At 52.4% G+C, this 24,175-nt stretch overlaps 11 protein-coding genes across 11 annotated transcripts; 3 read left to right on the top strand and 8 right to left on the bottom strand.

The window, feature by feature from the left end:
- Positions 1–883: 883 nt before the first annotated feature.
- Positions 884–2,534, bottom strand: DSM5745_00507 (cytochrome P450; the record flags this gene model as incomplete). The annotated part of the gene is made up of 4 exons (XM_026742523.1): positions 884–997; positions 1,042–1,131; positions 1,181–1,628; positions 1,687–2,534. 4 exons carry the CDS (start codon positions 2,532–2,534, stop codon positions 884–886), a joined length of 1,500 nt encoding a protein of 499 aa, XP_026608368.1.
- Positions 2,535–4,967: 2,433 nt separating this feature from the next.
- DSM5745_00506 (uncharacterized protein) lies at positions 4,968–7,460 on the bottom strand (the record flags this gene model as incomplete). Its single annotated transcript, XM_026742522.1, has 5 exons — positions 4,968–6,078; positions 6,130–6,399; positions 6,444–7,026; positions 7,079–7,144; positions 7,202–7,460. 5 exons carry the CDS (start codon positions 7,458–7,460, stop codon positions 4,968–4,970), a joined length of 2,289 nt encoding a protein of 762 aa, XP_026608367.1.
- Positions 7,461–7,817: 357 nt separating this feature from the next.
- Positions 7,818–8,786, top strand: DSM5745_00505 (NAD-dependent epimerase/dehydratase family protein; the record flags this gene model as incomplete). The annotated part of the gene is made up of 1 exon (XM_026742521.1): positions 7,818–8,786. One exon carries the CDS (start codon positions 7,818–7,820, stop codon positions 8,784–8,786), a length of 969 nt encoding a protein of 322 aa, XP_026608366.1.
- Positions 8,787–9,692: 906 nt separating this feature from the next.
- DSM5745_00504 (uncharacterized protein) lies at positions 9,693–11,446 on the top strand (the record flags this gene model as incomplete). The annotated part of the gene is made up of 4 exons (XM_026742520.1): positions 9,693–9,755; positions 9,856–9,886; positions 9,948–10,089; positions 10,186–11,446. 4 exons carry the CDS (start codon positions 9,693–9,695, stop codon positions 11,444–11,446), a joined length of 1,497 nt encoding a protein of 498 aa, XP_026608365.1.
- A 50-nt stretch (positions 11,447–11,496) lies between these two features.
- DSM5745_00503 (PMF1/NNF1 family protein) lies at positions 11,497–12,266 on the bottom strand (the record flags this gene model as incomplete). Its single annotated transcript, XM_026742519.1, has 2 exons — positions 11,497–11,791; positions 11,863–12,266. The coding sequence occupies 2 exons, from the start codon at positions 12,264–12,266 to the stop codon at positions 11,497–11,499; spliced, it is 699 nt and encodes a 232-aa protein (XP_026608364.1).
- Positions 12,267–12,721: 455 nt separating this feature from the next.
- Positions 12,722–13,725, bottom strand: DSM5745_00502 (putative cAMP receptor-like protein; the record flags this gene model as incomplete). The annotated part of the gene is made up of 4 exons (XM_026742518.1): positions 12,722–12,785; positions 12,816–13,333; positions 13,386–13,587; positions 13,634–13,725. The coding sequence occupies 4 exons, from the start codon at positions 13,723–13,725 to the stop codon at positions 12,722–12,724; spliced, it is 876 nt and encodes a 291-aa protein (XP_026608363.1).
- Positions 13,726–14,972: 1,247 nt separating this feature from the next.
- On the bottom strand, positions 14,973–16,239 carry DSM5745_00501 (cyclin-dependent serine/threonine-protein kinase phoA; the record flags this gene model as incomplete). The annotated part of the gene is made up of 3 exons (XM_026742517.1): positions 14,973–15,881; positions 15,969–15,992; positions 16,054–16,239. The coding sequence occupies 3 exons, from the start codon at positions 16,237–16,239 to the stop codon at positions 14,973–14,975; spliced, it is 1,119 nt and encodes a 372-aa protein (XP_026608362.1).
- Positions 16,240–16,479: 240 nt separating this feature from the next.
- On the bottom strand, positions 16,480–17,631 carry DSM5745_00500 (putative SIR2 family histone deacetylase; the record flags this gene model as incomplete). The annotated part of the gene is made up of 1 exon (XM_026742516.1): positions 16,480–17,631. The coding sequence occupies one exon, from the start codon at positions 17,629–17,631 to the stop codon at positions 16,480–16,482; it is 1,152 nt and encodes a 383-aa protein (XP_026608361.1).
- A 421-nt stretch (positions 17,632–18,052) lies between these two features.
- Positions 18,053–19,245, top strand: DSM5745_00499 (PQ-loop repeat-containing protein; the record flags this gene model as incomplete). The annotated part of the gene is made up of 2 exons (XM_026742515.1): positions 18,053–18,108; positions 18,168–19,245. 2 exons carry the CDS (start codon positions 18,053–18,055, stop codon positions 19,243–19,245), a joined length of 1,134 nt encoding a protein of 377 aa, XP_026608360.1.
- A 363-nt stretch (positions 19,246–19,608) lies between these two features.
- On the bottom strand, positions 19,609–21,063 carry DSM5745_00498 (co-chaperone SGT1; the record flags this gene model as incomplete). Its single annotated transcript, XM_026742514.1, has 2 exons — positions 19,609–20,187; positions 20,242–21,063. The coding sequence occupies 2 exons, from the start codon at positions 21,061–21,063 to the stop codon at positions 19,609–19,611; spliced, it is 1,401 nt and encodes a 466-aa protein (XP_026608359.1).
- Positions 21,064–21,544: 481 nt separating this feature from the next.
- On the bottom strand, positions 21,545–23,899 carry DSM5745_00497 (terpene cyclase/mutase family protein; the record flags this gene model as incomplete). Its single annotated transcript, XM_026742513.1, has 4 exons — positions 21,545–21,635; positions 21,687–23,132; positions 23,186–23,649; positions 23,702–23,899. 4 exons carry the CDS (start codon positions 23,897–23,899, stop codon positions 21,545–21,547), a joined length of 2,199 nt encoding a protein of 732 aa, XP_026608358.1.
- Positions 23,900–24,175: the final 276 nt, after the last annotated feature.

Genomic DNA, 24,175 nt, shown 5'->3' with positions numbered 1-24,175 from the left:
TTCTCGGTCCAGGGAACCTGATTGATGCGGCCTCGAGTAGGGTATCGAGAGCAGGTCCTTAGATGAGCCACAAGGGTCTCCGCGAAGGTGACCGCCACAGTTCAAGTACAGGCAACTTATTGGCCAAACGGAATTCTGTCCAAGATTGTTGCATATGTCTTTATATTCCAAACCTTTACGCCAATCGCCTTTCGGGACGTTTCGCATTCGCCTGGCTGCGTGCCCTCATTGAACCCCCGCGGCACTCAACAGCACTTTTCAAAATCCTTCCACGCTCTTCAGGTTCTCCGAGACACTTTCCCCCGGCTTGACAATATCTGCCTCCTTCGCCGTACGACGCGTGTTGGCCGTCTTGGCGCAAAGCACCGGCATCGAATTTGATATTCATGATGTCCAATGCGGCATTACCGAAGTACTCGACAATATAAACGACATTCGGGTAAAGTACTTGGTACCATTCCGATACACAGGGCCATGGACTCCAGAACCAGCGTTCTCGACCGCCGTGTCAGGATAGATCTTGAATTCCTTGCCATATCCATTATCCATCAAGTCCGTGTAGTTCTTCATCGCAGTACCCGCCTTTGGTAAGTGCTACGACGTTGAACAACAAGTCATCGAGACATTCGAGCAAGCCGGTTATGCCTTAACGTAAACAGACCCTGCCAACTCTACCCTTCTACATTTGGCGGCTGGATCTGACTCGGACCTCACGGGGGCATGGTTCTACCTCGTCGAAGACAAGGGGCTTGACCTCGAGGCAAAAGACCAGAATGGGGAGAGTGCCCTTATAATTGAAGCGCAGCCAGTGAATCAAGTGATTGATAAAAGGCAGACAAGAAACTACCCAGTTGTCTGAGACGCATTTCTTTACAGGTGTAAACTAGTCTGACACTCCTGTCCTCTTCCGCAGGCGAACAAGAAAGCCCTCCTGCATAACAAACCACCGGTTCTTTACATCCCAAGCTCCCCCTTCGTCCGGACCAACAAGCTCGAACTAGACATTATCAGCGTTTGTTGTCAAGGGGGCAGGAGACGCACCTCAAAGCGCCGCAGCAATGTCGGAATGACTTTGTACATCTCCAAGTAGGCAATGTGCTTTCCCATGCAAGACCGATGGCCGGCACCGAACTATCCTCTTTAGCTATCAAAATCAAACACCAGGCCTTCAGGGACGTACCGTCAGCAAGGCATTCTCCATTGCTCTCCTTCTCTCCGCATCGTATCTCAACCACCTCTCGGGATTCCACTCATCGCAGTCCTCCCCGTACAGATCCTTATCCCGATGCACCACCCAAGCACTCATGCCCACAACTGTGCCACCGGGCAAGAACTCTCCGCAAATCGTCGCTCCTTCTTTTGGTAGAACCCTTTCGTATGGGAGTCCAAATGGTGGGTGGATACGGCCACCCTCCTTGATCACGGCGTCGAGGTAGGGCAACTCCCGTGTCTGCTTCCACGATGCCAAATCGTCGAGGTTGCCTGCTGCAGCGGCGGAATCGAGTTCTTCGAGAAGTCTGTGCAGTGTGTTTGGATTTTTGAGGAGGTTGTAGAAGACTGTCCGCAGGAAAATGCCCGTTGTGTCGCTGCCAGCTGTGATATTGGAGGAAGCCCATGCGGCGAGTGCACTAGTCACCATTAGTTACGGCCCCGGTCTATCCAACAAACGATAGGAGCAGAGCATACTAGGGCGGCACGGTTCTATCCTTCGCTTCAATCTCCATAAACCTCGACAAGAAGTCCCTCGTGTTGAACCCCCAATCATTCTTATCCGTCGTCTTCTGCCGTCGCTCCTCCACACACGCCATGGCAAACGCCGCACCAGGGCTGGCCCCTCCCCCGCGCCTCCACCGCTGGATAGGGTTATTGAGCCAGACCCTGTCAAGCCAGGGCATCTGCGTGACCAGCGAAGTCTTCTTAAACGTCTCCCAGATATTCGCCATAACGTGGTTGACATCCTCGCCGGACTCGAGGAATCCCAACCGCCGCGAGAAGGTCAGTTCGCCAATGACATCAAAGGCAAACATCTGCAGCCATTTTCCAAAATCGCATACTTGACGGTCGGAAAAGCGCCGCTCGAGCTCGTCACAGAACACACGCATCGTCGTATCCACATACGGCTCAAAGCTGACCAGCGTGCTCATCGCATAAGCACCCGCAACGGGCCTCTTGAGCAGCTTATGCACCGCCTCATCCTGCGCCGCAAAGATCCCGGGGATAGGCTTCCCACGGGGTTTCATCTGTAAGGCGGAGTAAAAGTTCGATTTGACCCAGGGGTACTTGAAAGCGTAGACGTGGCTTACTTCCTTTGGGTCTGCGACGGAGACCATGTTGGGACCGAAGCGGACAAGGGGGCCGTGCTTGCGATGGAGGGAGACATGTATGTCGTGTGCTTTGTTGCTGAGTACCCAGGTGAAGCGTGGGATGTTGGTGAGTTTTGCTAGGAATGGGCCTGGGATGTGCGAGAGGCGGAAATAGGTGCGGGTCTGGAGGATGACCCAGGCGAGGAAGATTATCGCGATGATTTGATACATTCTGATTGATTTGGATTCCACTTTCACGGGTTTGGTCTGCTGCTACTTTTGAAGTGGAAGCTGGGTGCTGGGGCTGACTCCGGTCCAGCCCTAAGTCAGCGTTACCCCACACTGCTAGGCACCGCCTATATACTAACATCCGACACACGGAACCCCGGCTTTACAATGATTTTATCCGTGATGTTCAGGTGCTCATCGACTTTGCCGGCATTGGCTTTCAAGGGTGGCCATAACCCGCTGCTTGTCCGGGAAGCCGAGTGCTGTCTGGGCAGAGGTAGAAGAGCAGGATGAGATGCGTGGAAGTGGTATGCCCCATGCCTGTCCCTGCCACCCTACCAGGACATGGATGTTGAAGGAGGAGGAAGTAGAAGGGAGGGGGAGAGAAGGAGAGGAGAGAAGAAGCTTGGTAATGGAGATGGAATCCGAAGGAACTACGAACAGGTAAGATGACTGGAAGACATCCTGTCAGTAATCCAGCCCAGAGCCGGCGTTCAGATCGTAAGCCGGAGTTGACTCCGGTCCAGTCAATAAATCCCTTCTATTCAGCTACACTGATGGCTTGGTCGACAACCAGTCTACTTCCCATGTGCTTCTTTCACGCTGACACAACATCGCCATGGCTCATACCACGGACGCACCAACCTCAGAGGGCAACAGTGTGGAGAAAGCGAATCCAGTCCATCAGGCCAACTCCGATGCCCCCAACCCCGACGAGTTCCCCGATGGCGGGTTCAAAGCATGGTCGGTCGTGCTCGGGGCGTGGTGCTGTCTCTTCAGCAGCTATGGATGGCTCAACAGCATCGGCCTTTTCCAGAGTTACTACCAAGAAGCCCTCCTTTCCTCATATTCTCCTAGTGCAGTCTCATGGATTACTTCTGTCGAGGCAGGCTGCCTCTCTACCGACGGTATCCTGTGCTAACTCTTCATAGATTGGCATCATGTATGCGAGCACGCCTCTACACGGTCAAATTTACGACTCCAAGGGCCCACGGCCGCTGCTTGTTTTTGGCACCTGTGCCCACGTCTTTGGGCTCCTGATGGCCTCTCTGGGCCGCAGATACTACCAGATCTTGCTGGCGCAGTCGATCTGCAGCGCTTTAGGTACCTCCACTACGCTCTTACCTGCTCACGCTTGTCCATGGCCCTTTTTCCCCGTACTTTGTCCTCTCTATGGCTGGAATTGTCTGACCCGATACCCTTACTTGATGATGTGTTTTAACGCTAGACTATCTAGGTGCAGCAGCCCTCTTTTCTGCCGCAACCGGACCCATTGGGTCATGGTTTCTAAGGCGTCGTGCGCTCGCTTTCGGAGTGATGGCGTCGGGCTCCTCGTTGAGCGGCTGTTTGATTCCGTGGGTTGCCCTGTCCCAGGGCTTCCACTGCTAATTCAAGGCAGCATTATAGTGGCACGGCTCATCCCACGCATCGGCTTCCCCTGGACAATCCGCATCTGCGCCTTCATATTCCTCGGTCTCCTTTGTGTAGCCCTCGTGGTCGTTGAACCCCGCGTCCGTCCCAAGCCGCGGCCCTGGGAATTCAAGGCATTCTTTCGACCATTGAAAGAGCCTGCCTTCCTGGCCACCACACTGGGCCTCTCTCTGTTCGCATGGGGCATGTTCATCCCCTTCAACTTTCTCGTTCTGGAGGCCCAGACTCATGGGATGAGCCTAGCGCTGGCGAACTACCAGATTGCAATTCTAAACGCAACCAGGTATGTATGCCCTCACCCTGACAGGCAGCGCTTCTAACCATAGCAGCATATTTGGCCGCATTATTCCTGGCTGGCTCGGCGATCGCATTGGCCGCTTCAACATCGCCATCCTGACGACCGCGCTGTCTTCAATATTGGGCCTGGCCCTTTGGATCCCAGCCAACACTCCCGCGCTAACAATCGTCTTTGCCGCGCTATTTGGGTTTACTTCGGGCACATTCGTCTCCATCACCCCTGCATTGATCCAGCAGTTGTCGTCTGTGCATAATGTGGGAATTCGCATCGGCGCGTGTTTTGGAATCATGAGTCTGGCAACTTTCACAGGGAATCCAATTGCTGGAGCGCTAATTGAGCGCAATGATGGGGGTTACCTTTATGCAAAGATCTTTAGTGGGGTTGCGATGGGGATTGGGTTTGGTATGCTGCTCGTTTCGAGGACGATTCAGGTAGGGTTGGAGTGGAAACATGTCTAGTTGGACTGGTAGAGCATGTATCTGCTTTTACTTCATACAGCCTGGCTTTTCGTAGAGACCTGATCTGATACGGCAGTCTTCGCTCGCTGGTAGGTATCCATGAATGTCAAAGCTCATCAACGGCACAGACCAATACCAGAACGTGGTCGAGAGTAGTTCCAAAAAGCCAGCTCCACATATAGGCCTCTAGACGATATATCTTAATATTCAACCAGAAAGTATGATGCCACAGACCTTCAGCGTAAGGAGCTACTTTCTGGCCAAGTATTGCCGGCAACGTGCTAGTATATGCCCACAAGCTTGACACCAGCCACCACGATGTGAAACATTGCTGTCCCTCACCCGCTTCCCTTCACCCTCATCACCAGTGGTCTCACTCACCGTCGAGTCCAAAACACAGCGGTACCCCGGGTTATGGACATCCTGCTCCGGCAGAAGAAAAGAAGCAAAATACTCCTCCAACGCCCCCACATCAGCGAGGAAGGCGCTGACGCCCACGGCCAGATCGGGCCTTACAACCACCACCGCACCTTTCGAATGGTTTACTCCATACCAATAATGCGCATCCTCATCGGGAACTCGGTCGTCATAGACAAGAGTCGCGTTCTCGCGTAGGCCCCGCAAGTTGTCATCGTTGTACTGTGATCGCAGCAGCCCACTCGCCTCCCATGGCTGGGCCTTGGTGATCAGAACGACGTTGAATCGCTCTGCCCCACCAAAGTGAGGATAGAGGCCAGACGGCTGCTGGAAGACCCGACTGGAGAAGGCGGCGAGTTCTTTACGGATAGGACCACGCAAGTCGGAGGCGAAGACCAAAAGGTGGAATCGAGATACGCCGGTCAGCTTGTCATAGAGATAAGTAGTTGTGCCGGTGGTGAGACAGATACGGGGGTTAGGGGCCCTGACGCCATTGTGCAGGGAGCATGGGCGGATGGGGCGAGTTTCTTGGCTGGACATGGAAGTATCTGCTTTTTCTTCAGGGCAGATGGCGGAGGGCACAATGGGCCACTCCACTCCAAGTATAAACATAGCGTTTCGTGCGAAGAAGCTGTGCAAAAACTGCCTATCAGCCTCTGCGGTCCCGTCTAGCAGAGGGAGGTTCTCTGCATGAGACTCCAAGTCATCTCCGAGATCTCGCAGCGCTGCAAGTGGCAGATGAGAGTTGCAGATAAACCGAAGATAAGCGCCTGAGGCTCGAATAACACGGTTTGCGTACAGACGGCGCTCGATGTCATAAGTTGGAAGGAGGATGCTAGGGTCTGCTTTGTTGCGAATGCAGAGGCCTAGTTTCCAACCTAGATTGGATGCGTCGTAGACCGAAGAGTTGAGACCGAATGCGCCAAGTACGCTGTGAACATGCCTGATACGATGTTAACGGTTGTTCGAGGATAACAGAATGAGGATGGCCTACGCGGCGTCGCCTCCGAGATGAACGCGGAGGTCCGGCGTGGAGAAGCTTCGAGCGACACGCTCGCTGACCCTCCACACCGAAAACCAACCCATAGGTGAATCGAACTCGACGGTATAAGGTGCAATGATCTTGTTAAGCTGCTCAAGAACCTCGGCGGGGGTAATGGTATGGTCATCGATGCGAGTCTCGCCCACGGCCGAAGCATTGCGTCGTGCCTTTCGGTTCTCCTGCAATTTGCGTGCCCTTTCGCCGTTAACTTGAACGTAGAATCTAGATCCCAGTCAGCTTGTGCCGCAAATAAGTCCTCGTCCTACCTCGTGTAGCCCTGTTCTCGCGGTATGACAATAGTACCCCCGTGTTCAGCACTGATAATGACATTGAACCCCAGGATATGAGGATAATCAGTTTTGAACCGACAGTCCATAATCGCCCAGTAGAGATCCGTCGTTAACCCGTCAAACGGGACGCCAATCTGCTGGCGGATGGTGGACTGTGCCCCATCAGCACCGATCAAATGTCGCGCACGCACGACCTCCTCCTTGCCAGTATGGACATTCTGTACTCTCGCCTCGACTGGGTGTGAGCCACTGTCTAGATGCACAGCATACTCGCGGATAGTTGTTCCTCGCTCGACCAGAATTCTATGCCGCAGCAGGTCTCGAATATAGACGCGCTCGACTTGGCCCTGGGTGATAATGTGGATCCCCTTGTACCGCGAGTCACAGGTGGAACTGTGGTTATGGAAAAGCTTGACGCCGTTTCGGTAGAGAACCGTGGAATTTAGGATTGGCCCAACCTCGGCGACTTCGCTGGCTAGGCCCCAGGAATGGAGGATCTCCAGCGCACGTGGATGGACGCCATCTGCTCGGCCGGAAAGACAAGGGGAGTCGGCTTTGTCTGGTGATCCGCATGTTAGCGACTACCTGGAGAAAAATTGTATGATTCGCACCGAGGATGCGGAAAGTGATTCCTTGTCGGGCAAGGATACAGCCTAGAGCAAGTCCGAACGGTCCCGCTGTGACAAAGTTAGATACTATCGTAGCCAGGCGATTAGATGCGGAGAAGAGCTTACCTCCGCAGATCAACACGTCAACATCCTGAGCTGGCTGGAACCAATCAGGCCTGTCTGATGCAGTGCCATCGTAGATGGAGGGCCATGTTCGCAATTGAGCCACGCCCAGGGCATTGGACACCGTCGACGTAGGAGGCTCATCGTAAGCCGGGAGGGCGTAGTGGGCTCCTTGGTAGTTTGTCTCATCCTCCCACGAGGCGACAGGAGACGGACGGGCATAGCCGGACTCCCATGTCTGAGGTGGAACAGTGCTGGCCATGCTTACAGAGGCCAACCGCGATGACTTGCTCTTGCCGTCTCCATTGTCTCCATTGCGCAGACCATATTTACCTGTTTTCAGATCCTCGAATGCTGAATGCTGACCGATGACTCCGGTCCCCGAGACCTGGACCGAGTTCGTGCTGGATGTAACACAGAAGAGTCGGAGATACGGGCGGAGTACGTCGACTGCAGGAGAACAAAGACCGGATGACAAATTCAACGATACTCGCCTTGGGAGATTCTCGTGGTATTTAGGACCCCTATGGATGCGTGGAGGCTACTCTCAAACCCATCGTCAGCTCTACCCCAGTTAATAGGCTACCCTGACCACTGATCAGGCATCGCCACCAACAGAATGCCCAACGTCCTCATCCTCGGTGCCTCCGGCTACGTTGGCCTCGCCCTCTGCCAGTCACTCGTGAGCTCGGGAAACCACACCGTCTGGGGCACCGCGCGCTCCGCTGAAAAGGCCAAGCTCCTCTTGCAGAACGAGATAGCACCAATCACCGACGCCGACATCACCAAGCCAGAGACTCTGAGCACCATCATCGCCGAGAACAACATCGACATCGTTGTTGATACCACGTCTGCCTATGAACAGGCCGCTCAAATCCTGCAAGGCGTTGTCAAAGCCGCCACCGCTCGTCGTGATACCCTAGCGAAGGAGAATCTCGTTGGACCCAAGCTAGGCTTCGTCTACTGCTCCGGGACTTGGGTCTATGGGTCCCCCTCAGAGCGTATCACTGACCTAACTCCCGTTGGGAGCGCCAGTCTGTCGAAGGGAAAGCCGGCCACGGCCGTTGCATGGCGCCCAGCACACGAGCAAGCTGTTCTTGCCGCAAGAGATGTCCTCGACGTTGCGATTATGAGACCTTCTGCCATCTACGGCCGCGCTTCATGGATCTTCAGCACATGGTGGGGTGGGATCCTCAAAGCAAAGAAGGACAAAAACTGCACCGATACGATTACAATCCCTGCTGATAGCACGGCACGCACTGGAACAGTCCATGTTGACGATGTGGCGTCGGGCTTCCATGCAGCCATTGACCGGATTAATGGAGGACTCGGTAGCTGGCCTGTGTTTGATCTCGTGACAGAGACAATTGGTATTCAGGACATGACCGAGGGGGTCAAGGCCGCGCTTGGGGTAGACGCAAAGGTGGAGTATACGGGTACTCACGGAAACGCATTCCTGGAGGCGCTGAGCTTGGTTTGCAGAAATGAGGCTACGAGGGCGAGGACTGTGCTTGGCTGGGGACCGAACAGAAAAGCGTTTGTGCTGAATCTCCCTGTTTATGTTCGTGCTTGGGAGGCAGCTCAGTGAAGCCATGGGGGTGTACATACCACTCTTACTGACTCTGGTGCTGTTTCTGAGCGACTGCATTTATTGCTTGCTGCGGCTAAGACTATATATGTATGACTCAGTTCATGATATCCGGCTGCATGCGATGGACGTATTCGGGGCGGACTGAATAGACGAAAATATATCTCATGCTTAACACCCGGTGCCTCGGGCCAACCCCGAGTTTTGCGGAACGAAAAATGCATCAGGAGTCCCTGAGATAACGGTAAATATCTAGATTTATTATAGGCACACGTAGAAGGTCTTTTAAGATATGTATTAACCGAACATATGTTGCAAATCATGTTTGTTAGGGCTGGCTATTTCACCGATAAACGCGTACTTCAGCAGCGCTGCTTTTGCAAAGCTAGATAGAAGTAAATGCTTTAAATGTATATATCAACGAGGCCGGCTGGCCCAATTGGCAAGGCGTCTGACTACGAATCAGGAGATTGCAGGTTCGAGCCCTGCGTCGGTCATTCTTTTTGCCTTTTCTCCTACCGCACCAGAGGAAAAAAGCGTGTGTGTGCCTGTGTGAGTGGATAAGGTGGGCACTGGGCTGAGATTTTTTTTATCGTGCAGACCCACTCGGCATGCCGATCAATCAGTTAACGCTCGGGATCCCGACCGGGGCCGACTCCCGACTGGTTGCCTGTTACTCCGTAAGAACATAAGGCTCTGGCTAGGTCTCCCCGCAAGCGGGCGGTGAGACCGGCACTATCCAGAGATGGCGGGGCCGCGGGGGTTATAAGAAAAATACTGCACGTCATATTATCCTATTTCTTTGGTCTATCCCTGGCATTTTCGTCCGTCACAGGTGTACCGTTGCTCTAGACAGATACAAGCTTCCGACTGTATCATACCTAGTGGCAGTTTGTTTCCGCGACCATGCCGAAGCCAAAGTCCTTTCTCAAGGATGCTAAGTCCAAGAAGAAGTCCGGTCAGCAGCAGGTACTTTACCACCTCGCACCCTCGAGTCCCCCCACACTATCGCCAATGCGGTCTTAATTCCGGTCCCGAGGGTTCTCACTAACCAACTTGTCATTCGTAGGCCCCTCGAACGGCGGATGAATTCCTAGCTGGTACGATGTTGCGATTCAAGGCATGCAAACGAAGCACGAATACTGACATGATATGCTGTAGTTGGTGTCGAGCAAGAAGAGGCAGGCGAGAAATGGCGCGCTGGTGACGCTGCGAAATCCCTACGGTTTTTTATGCGCGCCATTGCGACTTACGACGAGGGGCTACAGAGGCATCCTTCTGCGTTTGATTTAGCGTACAATAAGTATGTTCCTATTATATCTTCAGCATTGGGACCTCAACGGCAAAGGAGGCGAGATATATGCTTGACATGACAGCTGACTGGTATTTATTTGCACAGGGCGAGAGTCCAGTATGAGATCACGCAGCACCCACGATTATCCGCGCAACTGTCAACTCCGCTAGGAGAAGCCCTGACCGTAGCGCTGCAATCCCACCGGGAGGCTCTGGTACTGGAACAGGACAATGCGGATGCGCTATTCAACACGGCGCAGGTGCTCACGAGTCTTGCCGAGATAATTACCGATACAAAACGCCCGGTTGAAGAACTACTTAACCAAGCAGTCAGATTCCTACAGGAAGCAATCGAGCTTTTCCAGCGGTGCCTTGTGCTTCAGGAACTGAAATACACCGAGATGCAGGAACAAATTAAGCAGATGGAGTATGGCGAGATAGGGCAGACGGAGCAGATGCAAGAACCAGACCAGATGCAAGAGTCTCCGGATGTTGAGCCGAAGGAGTCGGAGCAGGAGCAATGGGCTGCGGTTGTCGAGCCAGTGACACAGGATACACTTGTGGATACTGCCATCGCGCAACTAGACGCTCTCTCGACACTGTGCAACCTCCTAGCGTACGACCCGGGCGTTGGGCTAAACTGGGTCGAGGAGTATTCTACCGATTTACTCCAAAAAAAGGTCGCCACACTCGTCGAAGGCTCAAACCGGCACTATGAGGCGAATCTGTCCCGAGCAAGATTTAACGCTGCGCTGAACGAAGTCCTATACCGTAGCGGGCGAACAGATGTCGAGACATATCACGGGGCTGTGGTATCTTCATTCGCGGATTTGAATGTCTCAGCGGATCCCGAAGGGCTGTGTGCAAAAGCTGATGCGCTGGTATCATTCAACACGGCTACCGCAGAACAGCCGCCTTCTCACAGCGAAGAAGTCTTCAAGCAGTCCCTTGGCCTCAGATGGCAGGTGTTATCTACCGCCCTGGACGCCTTAACCAAAGCGTCCAAACTGCCCGATGCCGAAAACCTGCCCAAGATTCACCTAGCGAGAGGCGACGCCGAACTGAGCAGGTGGAGACTTGGTTTCGCACCGTGGGAGCATGCTATGGCCCAGCAACACGGGGCGACGCTCCTCAAGAACGCTCAAACCTACTATCGAGGTGCCGCCGCACTGGCCCGCAGAGATGGAGGTGTCGATGAAGTGCGAGATGGAACGTGCAAAGAGGCAATCGCAGCCGCAATTGAAGGCCAGAAGGATAAACTTGCTCAGCTCAAGGCCGCGGCCCCAAAGGAGCTATTGCAAGTTGCTGAGGACATGGTGGAGGAAGGATGGGTCAGCGGGCCTGACATGGAGGCACTGTTGTCGTAGATAGATACCCATAGTACTCAAAAGCACCTGAGAACCACGGTCGGACGCCATTATTGCTCCGACACGGCCTTGACTTCCTCGTCCATCTGCATAGCGTCTTTGCGAAGATTATTCTCACACCCGTATTCGGTTGCCGCGGCCGCAGCACCCTCCACGTCAGCAACAACAGTCTCTAAACCAGCCAGTAAACGTTCAATCTCAGCCCGCTGAGCCTGTACGCGCTGCGCGAGCTCCAGATTTTCAGTCTCCGTAATTTGTATTTTACCATCCAGAACAGCCTTCGTCTTCTCTAACTGCGGCGTCAGGTGAGCTCTAAACAATTCGTCCGGGGGTAATGTATGCGGCCTGTCAAATCCCACATAGTTAGCCTGTCAGTCCTGTCCCACTGAAAGATGACAGAGCAGTCAAAGACATACGGGATTTTCTCTCCCCCATCCATATCCGTGTCACCACCACCCGCTGTAGCCTCGGCCTCTCGTCGAGCCCTAGCCTCCCCGACCAAACGATCCAACTCATTCAATTGCGCAATCGCATCCCTCTCGACCAGAATCTCCTCAAATTCTGCCTTGGCGCTCTCCTCCAGCTTCGCATTCAGCTGGCGCCAGACATTCTCCAGACTAGCAGGGACATGTTTCGCGGGCGTCGGGAAACAAGCGGCGAAGTTGGCGTATGAGTTTGCGCGGAGCGTGCGGGCCAGTGCCTGCGCGTAGATCTCTTGCAGGCGAGTAACGCGGGGACCAGGCGTTTGAGCGATCGGGGGTTGAGGGGGTGGTGAGGGGGATTGGTCTTCTCTTGAGGGATTGTTGGTTTCTGAGGCCATTGCGGGGTTGGTTTAGGCTAAAGTTGGGTATTATAGTGATAAGTTGGGTGCGAGAAGCATAGAGGTGTGTTCGTTGTTCTGAGTTAGTTGGTGTGGTCCGTGGAATGTCAAGCCGCGGCGCGTAGAACGCTACTGATCACGTGCTTTGCATATCTACTTGTCGAAATAAGTTGAGTCTCTCATACACACTCATGATATTTAATAGCATGATCTATGTATTATAGCTACTCTGGGTATCTGATATAATTGCTATCCAGCCTCGGATCTAACCGTCAACCGACGCGTGCTGTCATGTGCACTCGACGGACGCCGGTGACCAGCACTGGAATATGGACGCCTAAATAGGCGATGACGAACTTCAGAAAGGGCAGGTCTAAAGCACTGCCACGATATAGATATATATATCAGGCCATTCCAGAATCCTTGCAGCGGGAGCACAAAAGATGATGCGTAATTTAGACCAAAGTTGGGTGCTTCAGGGCGAATGAATGCATATAAGCGGTTGATTGTTGATGGAACCTGTTCATATTAGTCAGGGCTCAAACATACACTGCGAAAGATGATAGTTTTACCCAGGTGACGAGTAACGCCACAAAAAATAGCATAGCATACTTGGTATATGCCCAAGCAGCGGAGTTTACCCCCGAAACCGTTCTAGAGTTGCGGTACTCGCGATTCGGAGGCTGATCGGTCGGCGGCTCGGGGCTGCGTATCGGTTCAAGCTCCAGATGATGGGAACCAGCCTGGACGTTGACGGAATATGGACGATGGGATTGTATACACGAGAAGCTAGAATCCGGTTCAACCGAGGGACCGGCCTCTGCGGCAGTTGCATCTTCTCTTGCGATTCGAATCTCGGTGATCTTTGAAAAAGGTGGGTCATCAGGAATAGACAGGTCAATTGTCGTGTCGAGACCACCGGCTTCCCTGAGCTGTCGCCTCCGTCGCCAAACAAGTTTGCCTATTCGCGCGTAGATGGATAACGTCAGAAAGATGACGAACCACACCGGACCGTAAAAGACTGCAATACGAAGAACATCCCATGTCGGGGCGACCCAGCACCAAAGCTGCAATGCGTCAGAGCATTGTCGAACCGGACAACAGTATACATATACATACTATAGCCGACCCGTACACCTTGCCGCGAGATTCGCTTCTTATGAAGAAATATGTAAATGCCGGAATGAATGGCAGGCCATAACATAACAGGACATACTTCCACTCCAGGCGGCGCAGTTGTTCAGAGTTGTATTTGCGGAAGAAGGTGAGGTAGACGTTGAAGGCCATGGCGAATGTCCATAAAGCGTCGGCGGGCATGAACCTGATTATGTCAGTCAAATAGTTTTGCGATACTGTAGCAGACAAACCATTGGATCAAGAAAGCTTGAATTTGACATAGATTACTATCCGCGCCCGCCCAGATACCAGACATGGAGATGAGAGTAGCGACATTGGCCATGATATTTCCAAACGAGGCGTAAAATACCAGGCGATTGATAGGCTTGCGAAATGACGGAGAAGAGAGGAAGGAGACAATTATGATGCCGGTCGCGACCAGCGAGATCGCGGAGCATGTCTGTTCTGTGGCCGAAATGGCGTGGAGCTGGGCCCCTGACAGAGACATGGCAACATGACTGATGTGAGATGGATGTTTTACATCTTGATTCTCAGTAGGAAGATTGCAAAGACGGGCAAAGGCAAGTGGAAAGAATCGCACAAGCATGAGTGGAGCGGCTGATCTAGGGTGAACTCCTTGTCACGCATGCAGGAGGGTCAATCAATAATAGATCATAATATTATCAGAGGGTATTACAGGTCTCGCCGCTGGACGCGGCGCTGTTCGTTTCAATTGATAGGCCTAGCCCAGCATAAAGAAGCGTTCAGCGTGCATTGTTGACATGGATCATGGCCAATGCAAACAAAGAGACCGCTCGAGGGACCGCTTGGGAGTTCCTGAATCGTCGACAACCTCAAATTCGAGCCTGGACTGCGGGGGTTACGGTATGTCCGCATGGCGAGCAGCGGCCAGCAATCAGTCCGAATCCTGAAAGGCGAACAAAAGAGGTGTTGGGAGCAGATTGAGACAGCTCCTGCTGCAGTGCTGCTACAACAGTTAGTCGGCGACCTGAAACACGGCGAGTTCCAGAACAAGGGCATTATAGACGAACCACTCCGAGGCCGTGGCTCAAAGGGTAAGGTTCGCAAGAACACTGGTGGTCAAGGAGATTGGTGACGGCTCAGAAGAGGGAGCGGAGGCCGGAGTAAAAGTGAGCCTGGCAGTGATCAATCACATCGTCAGCGGACGGATGTGTTGACCGTTTGTTGGATGAGGATGAGTTTCCCCGCAGATCGGATGGACAAAGGAATCAAGGATCCTGCCGTGTGCGTAAGCTCAGTTCAGTCAAGATGCTATCACGGGATTTGTGGAAAATAAAATCCTCTTTTGCGGGATTGGGAATAAGCAAGTTTCTTGGTGGCCCTAGCATGGACATTTTGATGGTCCATGCAAGCTGTAGGCATGGTCGATCTTAGTGCTTGAAGCGGGACTCCCATAGGACGGAGTACCTGTTTAAGAAAGTAGTTCATTACCTGTCGTGTCAACGCCGTGCTCTCCTATCTAAAACTAGCGCTCTTATGTCTTGCTACGAATAAAACAATCCCATGAATCGTGACGCAAAAGGAAAACAGATCAATAGAATGAACCAATTAATACGTCTGTTGTGGTGGCATCATCCCTCCGTACCCGGCGGCCATTTGTTGTTGCTGCTGTTGCTGCTGCAACTGTGCCTGCAGCTGGGGAAGGTCATGGAACCAAGGATGCTGCAGAGCGCCGTGGGCGTCGATTCGCAGTTCCGGACGTAGTTGAAGCATTCGGTTCAACAGATCAAGACCGAGCGGGTCAATCTGGGGAAGGATTAGGCCAAGGTCTTGTGTCGCGTATACATGGAAATTGGGCCTGTATTCCGGTAGCTGGGAGATACCAGGCCAGGAACGTTCGGAAGGCGTTCCCATAAGGCGGAAAATCTTCTGCAGTTGATCTTCATTGGTTGTTCCTGGGAATAAAGGGCGACCTGTATATAGCTCTGCCATGATGCAACCAGCTGACCAAATATCGATGCTTGTATTATATGTCCGGCTGCCGAGAAGGACGTCGGGAGCACGATACCAAAGTGTCACGACTTCGTTCGAGAATGTATTCACGGGAATGCCAAATGCGCGAGCAAGGCCAAAATCTCCCAACTTTAATTGCCCTTTCTTATTGATCAAAAGGTTCTGCGGCTTGAGATCTCGATGCAGAACTCGGTTATCGTGGCAAAAGGCAATGCCGCTCATGAGCTGGTGCATGAACGACTTGATGGTCGCTTGGTCCAACTGCCCCCGGTCACCCCGGGTGTCCATATATTTCTTCAGATCCTTGTCCATGTATTCGAATACAAGCATAAGCTTGTTCTCGGTGTGAATGACATCGTAGAGTGATACGATGCTCTCATGTTTCAGCTCCTTCATCAAGGAGATCTCGCGAATGGCGGTGGAGGGCGTTCCCTCTTCGGAATCAAGGTGAATTTCTTTTAGGGCGACAAGTTCGCCCGTCTGGCGGTTTCGTCCTTTGAAGACCTGTAGGATCCTGCTTAGCATGGATACCCCCAAACGTGGAAGAGATCGCTCAACGAGGAAGCTTGCAACGGATAGGCGTCAACGTACGGTGGCATATGTACCCTCTCCAAGCTGAGATTAAAACCACGATTAGTTTCCAAGAGCTATAGACGCAGAGCAATCCAGGTGTCACCTTTTCCAGCTGCTGAAAAGAGCTGGGTTGCTGCGACTTATCCATCGTCGGTGCGCGTTGGGACGGTAGGGAAGGCGGCGTTGCGTGCTGAGCGTTGAAAAGCAAGGATTTTGGCGAAACGAGATTCGAGACGATATCAAGCAAGGAGGAGGAGGAAGAGGTAGATGTTGGCTGTCGTGAAGTCATGTCAGTTTTGCGGTAATTATTTGATCGCGGGCGAGCCCCGCGACTCCAAAGTACGTAAAGCACGGGTCTCCCCGCCCGGCGCCTATCGCTCTACTATAATTATCTGCGCATTACCAAGTGGTACACTGTGATCCTCTAGATTCCTCAGCGCTTGTATGTGTTCATCTATTCTAAGAATAGTTCGGCTAAGAGTCTTAGAGCCATAATCTATATTCATGATATCGCCCTCGAAGTAAGAGCTTAGCGCGAAAGGCTAGGAAGTTGAGACGCGACAGACGGCAGAATGGCATCCGAGTGGAGGCTGCAGCGAGTGTAATGCGAGAACAGATCGCTGCTTTTGTCCGCTTCCTTGAGAAGGACGGCTTCATTGCGAACGCCTCCAAGGTTTATGATTCCGATGGGCATTCCTCTTTTGCACGCTCTTTCCACTAACCTCCATGCGGAGTATGTGGCGAGCGAGGTGCCGAGTACGAGTAACCGGCCTGCGTCGTCAATGGCCTCTTCAGCAGCCACTTTGACAGGCGGCTCAATGTTCTCTCCGAACATGATCACCGCAGGTTTCAGAATACCCGCCGTCGACGTTGGCAGCCAAGCACCATCTTTTTCGACCTCGACCCTGGCGGGCGTTCCATCTTGAAGTTGTGGAGGTTTCTCACGGCAAGTCGGGCATGACGGGTAGCGAAACGTGGAATACGGTGCTTCTGGCAGTTCAACGTCTCCGTCTGGGTTGAGTTTCAAGCCTCTACGCCGCTGCTCCTCAGGGTTATCTGTATCAAGTGCCCCGATAGCAACCATCTTCGCTAGAAACTCTGCCCAGGACGGGTTGAGTTTCTCGAGTGATTTTTGAAACTCAGCTCTTGGGACTTGGTTTCGACAGCTCAAGCAGACAACAGACCTCAAATATCCATGTAGTTCAATCGATGGGATCTCGGGATGAGCGATCGGATGGAAGGAATCGACGTTCTGAGTTATCACGGAGCTAATGTAGCCTTTGGCGCCGAGATCTCTGACGGCCCAGTGAGTCGTATTCGGCTTCGCTTTCAGAAGCCCGGGCCATCCGACAAAGCTGCGAGCCCAGTATCTCTTCCGCGATTCATGTCGCGCTGCGAACTCATTGAAATAAATCGGGCGATACGTCTTGTTCGTCATGTACGTGCCGTTCTCACCCCGGTAATCTGACAGTCCAGACGCCACAGATATTCCGGCCCCAGTCAGGAGGACCGTTTGAAGATTCCGCCCAACATCCACTCCGCGGAGGTAGGGCGACGGTGCAGCGGTCAGAAAGTTGAGGAAGGCATCGATTGCTCCGGACACTGAGCTGGCGGAAGGCGGAACAACTATCGGTGGGGGCAAGGGGCCGGTGAAGGGTATTCGAATTGCTGAGACCGTCATCGAGCGCACATGTTTGGCAATATGAGTACCGAAACAAGCGACGCTTTTAATACTCGATTGGCGTGGAACCGTCGGAGTTGCCGCTGATGGCGACGTCAGGCTGACTAAAGGATCACATGATGTCAATACGTATACTCCTTTTGAGTACTCATTGCTGGAATATGGCGGTGGTCATTCCAGTTAAAGACATATACGGATCATCGGACGGTAGTTGCTGCTACACGTGTCACGTACATAGGAGCAGCTGAGGTAGTGCAGTAGAAGAGCATAAACAACTCGGGTACGGTACCTACCTAAAGGTTACGTCATCAGCCCTAAGGAAGAGACTTTTTTCTTCAACCCCGGATTTCCTTTGTTTCGCAATTGCACTGTCAAGGATTCATGAGGTTCAAGTGGGATACCTTCCCAAGTCCCAATTGACATGTTTCCTCCTCAGAATCTCAATATCGACCTGGAAGCCTTGAGTGGAATCTGTGGGTGCGTACCATACCCAGCCTACCTGCACCCTGTATACACAGACACTGACATACGTCCAGCTCCATCTCAATCGCCTGCTGGGTCGTCGTATTCTCGCCCCAGATAATCGAGAACTTCCGCCGCGGGTCCGCAGAGGGCCTCTCGCTGCTCTTTCTCGCCGTCTGGCTGGCAGGTGATGTCTTCAATATTCTCGGTTCCATCCTGCAGGGCGTCCTGCCGACAATGATTATCCTGGCCGTCTACTATACCCTCGCCGACATCGTGCTGCTAGGGCAATGCCTTTACTATCGCGGGCTTACGTTCGGCGACGACGCCTCCACGGCTTCGGCGGCAGAAGAGCCCGATGAGATTGAGACACCGTCGCCCGTCATTTCCAGGAAAGCAAACGAGCGGACATCGCTCCTACCGACGCACGAAACGCACCAATACCACACGTACCATGCTGGGACGAGCGCATCGGCCTCCAGAAACCCTACTCCTCATGCGGATGTCGTCTCAGCACCCCTCCTCGCATCGTCGAATGACCGACGCCGCAGACACTCGGCCTCCGTGGACGGAACACACCTCTCCCCGGCAACGCCCTTCATTGAGCCCTCGTCATCGCGCAAAACGAAAGCCATTTCAACCCTTCAATCTGTCCTCTTCAACCTCTCAGCCGTCGCAATCGTCTGCGCAGCCGGGATCCTAGGCTGGTACGCCAGTCTTTCTGCACCAGTTAAGCACCACAAGCACACAACGCACCACCATGAAAAGCCCGACGCCGAACCCGTCTCTTTCGATAAATGGGGCCAAGTCTTTGGGTATCTCTGTGCAGTGCTATACCTCGGCTCGCGCCTCCCACAGATCATGCTCAACTACAAGCGGAAGTCCACGGATGGCGTGTCCCTGCTTTTCTTCCTTTTCGCCTGCATCGGGAATCTAACATACGTGCTTTCGATCCTGGCTTACTCTCCTGTCTGTGAGCGGCCTCGCCATTGTGAGCAGGGTGAGGTGGGCAAGCTGTATGCGCGGTATATCCTCGTGAACCTGTCTTGGCTGGTCGGGAGTTTTGGGACGTTGTTCTTGGACATGTGCATTTTTATCCAGTTCTTTATGTATAAGGATAATAATGCGCGGTCAACGATGGCTGTTTCTTGATTTGAGACTTTGAATCTTGGGGCCTATGAGGCATAAAAAATTCGGCGTTATGGGGATATGCATACTACGACTTCCATTACCTAGTTTATCTGGCGGCATATAGTACGCGAAGACGTATCAACTAGAAATAGCTAGAAATTACAGGTAGTATACGTGATTATCACCTCTACTTTCAGGGTTACTCGTTCCTCAGCTACTCATAACTCATGAGTCGTAAAATTTTGTCGAGAGTCGGAAAGAAGAAAAAACAAACGACCGTCGCAAAGACACCTGCGCTACCCCAAATTTAGATAAGAATGAACAACAGAGCGAAAGATCCTCGCGCGTAGACTCAATATTTCAGGCTTAGATGCCAGATTGAGTTCAGTCACTAGCTGGGTAAGGGTCTACCTTGCCCTTACCAACCTCACCCCAGTTGGTGCTCAATGAAGTACCGTTACTCTCAACGAAACTCTTCACCATCGCACGACGGGTGTCCTCGTCTGCCCCAGCATACAGCTTCTTGAAGAACCCATCAACAGGGTCACCGCCATACTCAGAATCGACAGACCCTTCGTTATCAGAATTTTCTTCTTCTTCACCTTCGGCCTTCTCCTTGGTTTTGTCGTCCTTCTTCGCGCGAGGATTCTTGGGTTTCTTTGCTGTGAGAGTAGAGGCAAGCTTGTCCCAGTCTTTGGCACCATGGCGCGAGGAAGTCGGGTAGGAGGGGCCAGATGCTGAGGCGGAAAGAGCAGGGGTAGAAGTGATAGTGGCAGACTTGATTTCTGTTGAGGAAGACTCAAGAGCGCTCCATTTTTGTCCCGGCGTTTTCTTGCGCAGAACGAGTTCGATTTTTGTTGAGGATGTGCTGACTTTGGACGCGGATTCGTCGATGGAGGCGTATAAGGGATCGAGGTTGAAGGCGTAATCTGAACCCGATGGGAGCGGAAATTGTATGGATACCTATGTTATAGTTAGCATGCATTTTGAATATTTATGCCGAGTAGATAAGCGTACCGAGTCGCTCTTGAGTTCCGTGTCAACCTTCTCCTTGTCCACGCCCTTGGCGTACACAGTCACCACGACAGAGTCGTTTTGTTGATACCACTCATGACGAATTTTCTCTGGTGTCTGGACAGGAGCAGGAGCTGAAGTAGCAGCCTTCTCATCCTTGGCAGCTTCTGCACTCGGTCCATCGGTCTTCTTCTCGCCCCCCAAAGAGCCATCAACAGCACTAGACTTATTACCGCTAATATTTCCATCCTTCATGGCCTCCGACTGTCTCCTCAGCTCCTTCTCCGATGGCACCTTCACACCAGTCGGGACTTCCTCAATGGTAACCTTCTTTTTCTCATCGCCTTCTTCCAGCGCCCCAAGCTTTGACTTGATCTTCACCAACCAGATTTGCAGTTCCTGGGCGACATTCTTCATCGGCCCTGACGACTTCGGCCCACTCATAACATGCTTCACCTTATCAGCCGCATCCCCACCCTCATTCTCATCCTTCAAGACCTTCTCCTCCAACAACCGAAACAGGTACCCCGCATCGCCGTACCTCTCCATGTGATAAAGCGCCACAGCCCTCCTCATCTGCGCCGAACAAATAAGATCGCGCTTTGCACGTTCCCGCGCAATAATGACGGCAATTTCGGCATCGCGTAGCGCGTCCTCGAGTTTTGGGCCGCCGTCTGCGGACTTGAGGCGAACGTATGCGGTCGAGCGTTTGATGTAATAGGCTGGGGCGCGTGGGAGTTCGCAGAGGGCTCGAGTGTAGTGCTTTAGGGCGCTGACAAAGTCAGAATTTGCGAGGGCAGCGTCGCCCTGGGATGCGGCGTTCATTTCGAATACGACCTTTCGAACTAGATATCTGGACAAGTGTGGGGTTTCGAGCAGGGATGTTGTGGTTTCTCGAGCGCCTGAGATGATTCGATTTATGGCAAAAGGCAAGAAAAAGCTTCTGGTGAGTTAGAAAGTTCAGAGAATCGAAGATACGAGGAGAAGGGAGAGTAAGGAACGTGCTTTTTGGAGTTCTTTGTGACTTGTGTTGCTGTTGGAACCTGATTCCATTACTTTCTCCGAATCTGGACCCCACACCTAGGCAGTCATACCGGTCATAGTACCTACCGCCGGGTGTGGGTCAGCCCTGACTTCTTCTCGACCCTCGTCCTGCATTAAATTTAATAGAGAGCTCTCTCTGTATAAGTGTATTGATTATATATTAGACGACATATATTGTACGGTATTACACGGATTCAAAGAGTCGAATGGGTTTTGTGCTCCGATCGCTGTTATTACCTAGTCCATGACAAAGAGTACCAGCTCATTGCAGCTCTTCGTTTCCGAACTTCTTGCTGTACAACCCAAGGGCACGAATGGGCCAGTAGAACTTGTAGTTGGGGTACGAGATCATACTAGTCAACAGTTAGCTGAACATTATATATGATATGGGAAAGAAAACTCACCAAGACTGGTTGAACACTCCCTCGATGGCCTCTTGCAACCATTCGCCATTGGGTTGTTGTCGAGACATCATGAGCTTCATCGCCTTCTGGAGTGGTTCTTGGTGGGGGTAACCTGCCTCCATCAGAGCAAGACACGCCCAAGCCGTCTGGCACACTTGTGATTTTTCATGTTGGACGTAAACATGTTTCTCACTGCTGAGGTATGACTCTCCCCAGCCTCCATCCTCCTTCTGCTTGGAGATCAGGAACTCGCAGCCACGGCGAGAATACTCACTGGTCTCATAGGTCTCTCCAATGCTTGCCAAGCTTTCGAGTGCGAACATGGCGGCATAGGTAAAGCAGATACCCCAAGATCCGTACCAGCTACCATCTGCTCTTTGCACGCGCTTGATGTATCTGACAGCTTTCTCTTTTGCTGCCCTGATCTCGTCGGCGCGGTAATTGGGGTAAAATTTGCTGAAGAGGGAGAGCGCAGTGACTGATGCGGTGGTGCACTCGGGGTAATCATAACCGATCATGATACCGCCAAAAACTTCCGCGGCATTGAGCCATTCAATCTTCGGGGAACCACGGGTCGTCTCATACTCGGTAAAGCCACCGGAAGGATTCTGCATCAACAACAAGCAATCGACACTGTCCTTGAGTCGCTCTTCTGAGATGACTTTCGGATATTTGTGCATTTCTTGGAGCTGAATGGTTGACCGTAAACCTTCAGCAGTGCAGTCACTGACGGTGTAGCCCTGAGTCTTGGTACTAAATGGCCACGCTCCCTTCCGGTGTTGACGGTAGCACTTTTCTTGGTCGGGGACGTTTTCTCGAATCTGGTGCGCGTCTAAAAATTCCAGGGCTTTGGTGAGCATCGGGCGCCATTTCGGATCATCAGCGAACCCGGCCACAACTATAGCCTGTGTAATAAATGCCGTATCCCAAACCTGAACACCATTGGTTCCATTCATCAACATGCCTTCATCCTTCATCCACATATAGTCATGCAAGCGTTCTCGATGTCGTCGCACGGAGTAACTATCCGGGCCATCGTGGACTAAACATGCAATCATATTCATTGGGCTGTTCACAGGTCCAAGGCCGGCATAGTCAGTATTCTCATCTTCCATGCGGATCAGCTCCCACGTCCAATCTTCTGCACGCTTGGCTATGGCCGACACTCGCAAGAAAGGGTTCCAGACATTCACGAGGAGCGAATTGAGAGAGTTCAGAAGCCACGTTTTAGGGTAGTAGTTGTCAGCTTTGTGGATTGAGTTGCGGTGACTGGCAAAGTCGATGGAGCCGTACGGTTGTGGGTACAGTTCCTGCCTCAACTGCTTCGTGAGAGCAGTCAAGGGGTATGTATACTTTTTAGACCATAGGTATGACATGGGCAAGAACACCTGGCGCATATGAATCCACCAGCGCCAGGGAGCGAAAGGAACCCAGTCAGGAAGTAGCCTACTCAACGTTAGTCCAGGCACTTAATAGCCAAAACGACAGCCATCACAAACCAGATCTCTGGAGGGACAGGGTTGACACAGTCCCATTCCATGACACCAAGAATACTAAGCCAGAACTTAGACCAATGCGGCCCATAAATAGCACCGCCAAAGCTATGCAACAGCCCACGAGCCTTGATCATCCTAGGATCATCTTCGCCGACGCCCAAGATACGCAGCACGACGTAGTTCATACTCGTACCAAAGACCGAGCTATGGGCCTCAATGTGCAGACCCCAGCCGCCATCCTCAGAATGTTGTCGCGCAAAGAGATATCTTATGATCTCAGTCGCATACTCCGGCGGGATAGGAGTATTTGTGACATAGTAAGTGATGATCAGCCCCGGGAGCAGAAACATGGGGCCTCCGTACTCGCAGGCCCAGTTCCCTGGAGGAAGCTGCAGCTTGGAAAAGAATTCTAGGCCATTTTCAGCACACTGCATGGGAGTCTTGGCTTTCGGCAGTTCTGGGAGGCCCTGGACGGATTGGAAATTAGGACTGAACATGCTAGTAGTTCAAAGGTAATACCGTAGGGAGCCCCAGAAAATACTTGTCCGCGATCGTTTGGGGCCATTCTTTATTCTCTTCGTCGGATTCGAGGTAATGCCATGTTTGGCGGCCATCATCGTCCAGCAATCGCCATCTTGAGTAGTCGGTCTTAGGATCGCCGTTAGCGTCAGGGGAAAGGTGCCCTGACCTCTTCCAGCGCCCAATGTGATTCAGCATGGCGTGCGACGTCGATACAAGTCGATCAATGCGTTCAAGGGCTGTAGAAGCCAGCCAAAAATCAGTGAAAAGAGGCGATGCAAGAGAAGCAAATTGAAGGAAATCTCGACTGTAGGGATCTACCCATCTATTGACCCCTTAGTCATCTATGCTGTGTCACTATAGTAGATCACCTGACGCCAAGCCTTCAGTATAGCATTTACTCTGTAGACAGCAACACGCCTGGCTGATCCTGGCTGGACACAGATGGAACAATGACAATAAATCCTATCTTCC

The sequence above is a fragment of the Aspergillus mulundensis genome (assembly GCF_003369625.1).
Source record: "Aspergillus mulundensis strain DSM 5745 chromosome Unknown scaffold_0, whole genome shotgun sequence".
NCBI lineage: Eukaryota > Fungi > Ascomycota > Eurotiomycetes > Eurotiales > Aspergillaceae > Aspergillus > Aspergillus mulundensis.
The sequence above is the reverse complement of the archived record's forward strand: the minus strand, read 5'-3'. Positions and strand labels throughout refer to the sequence as shown.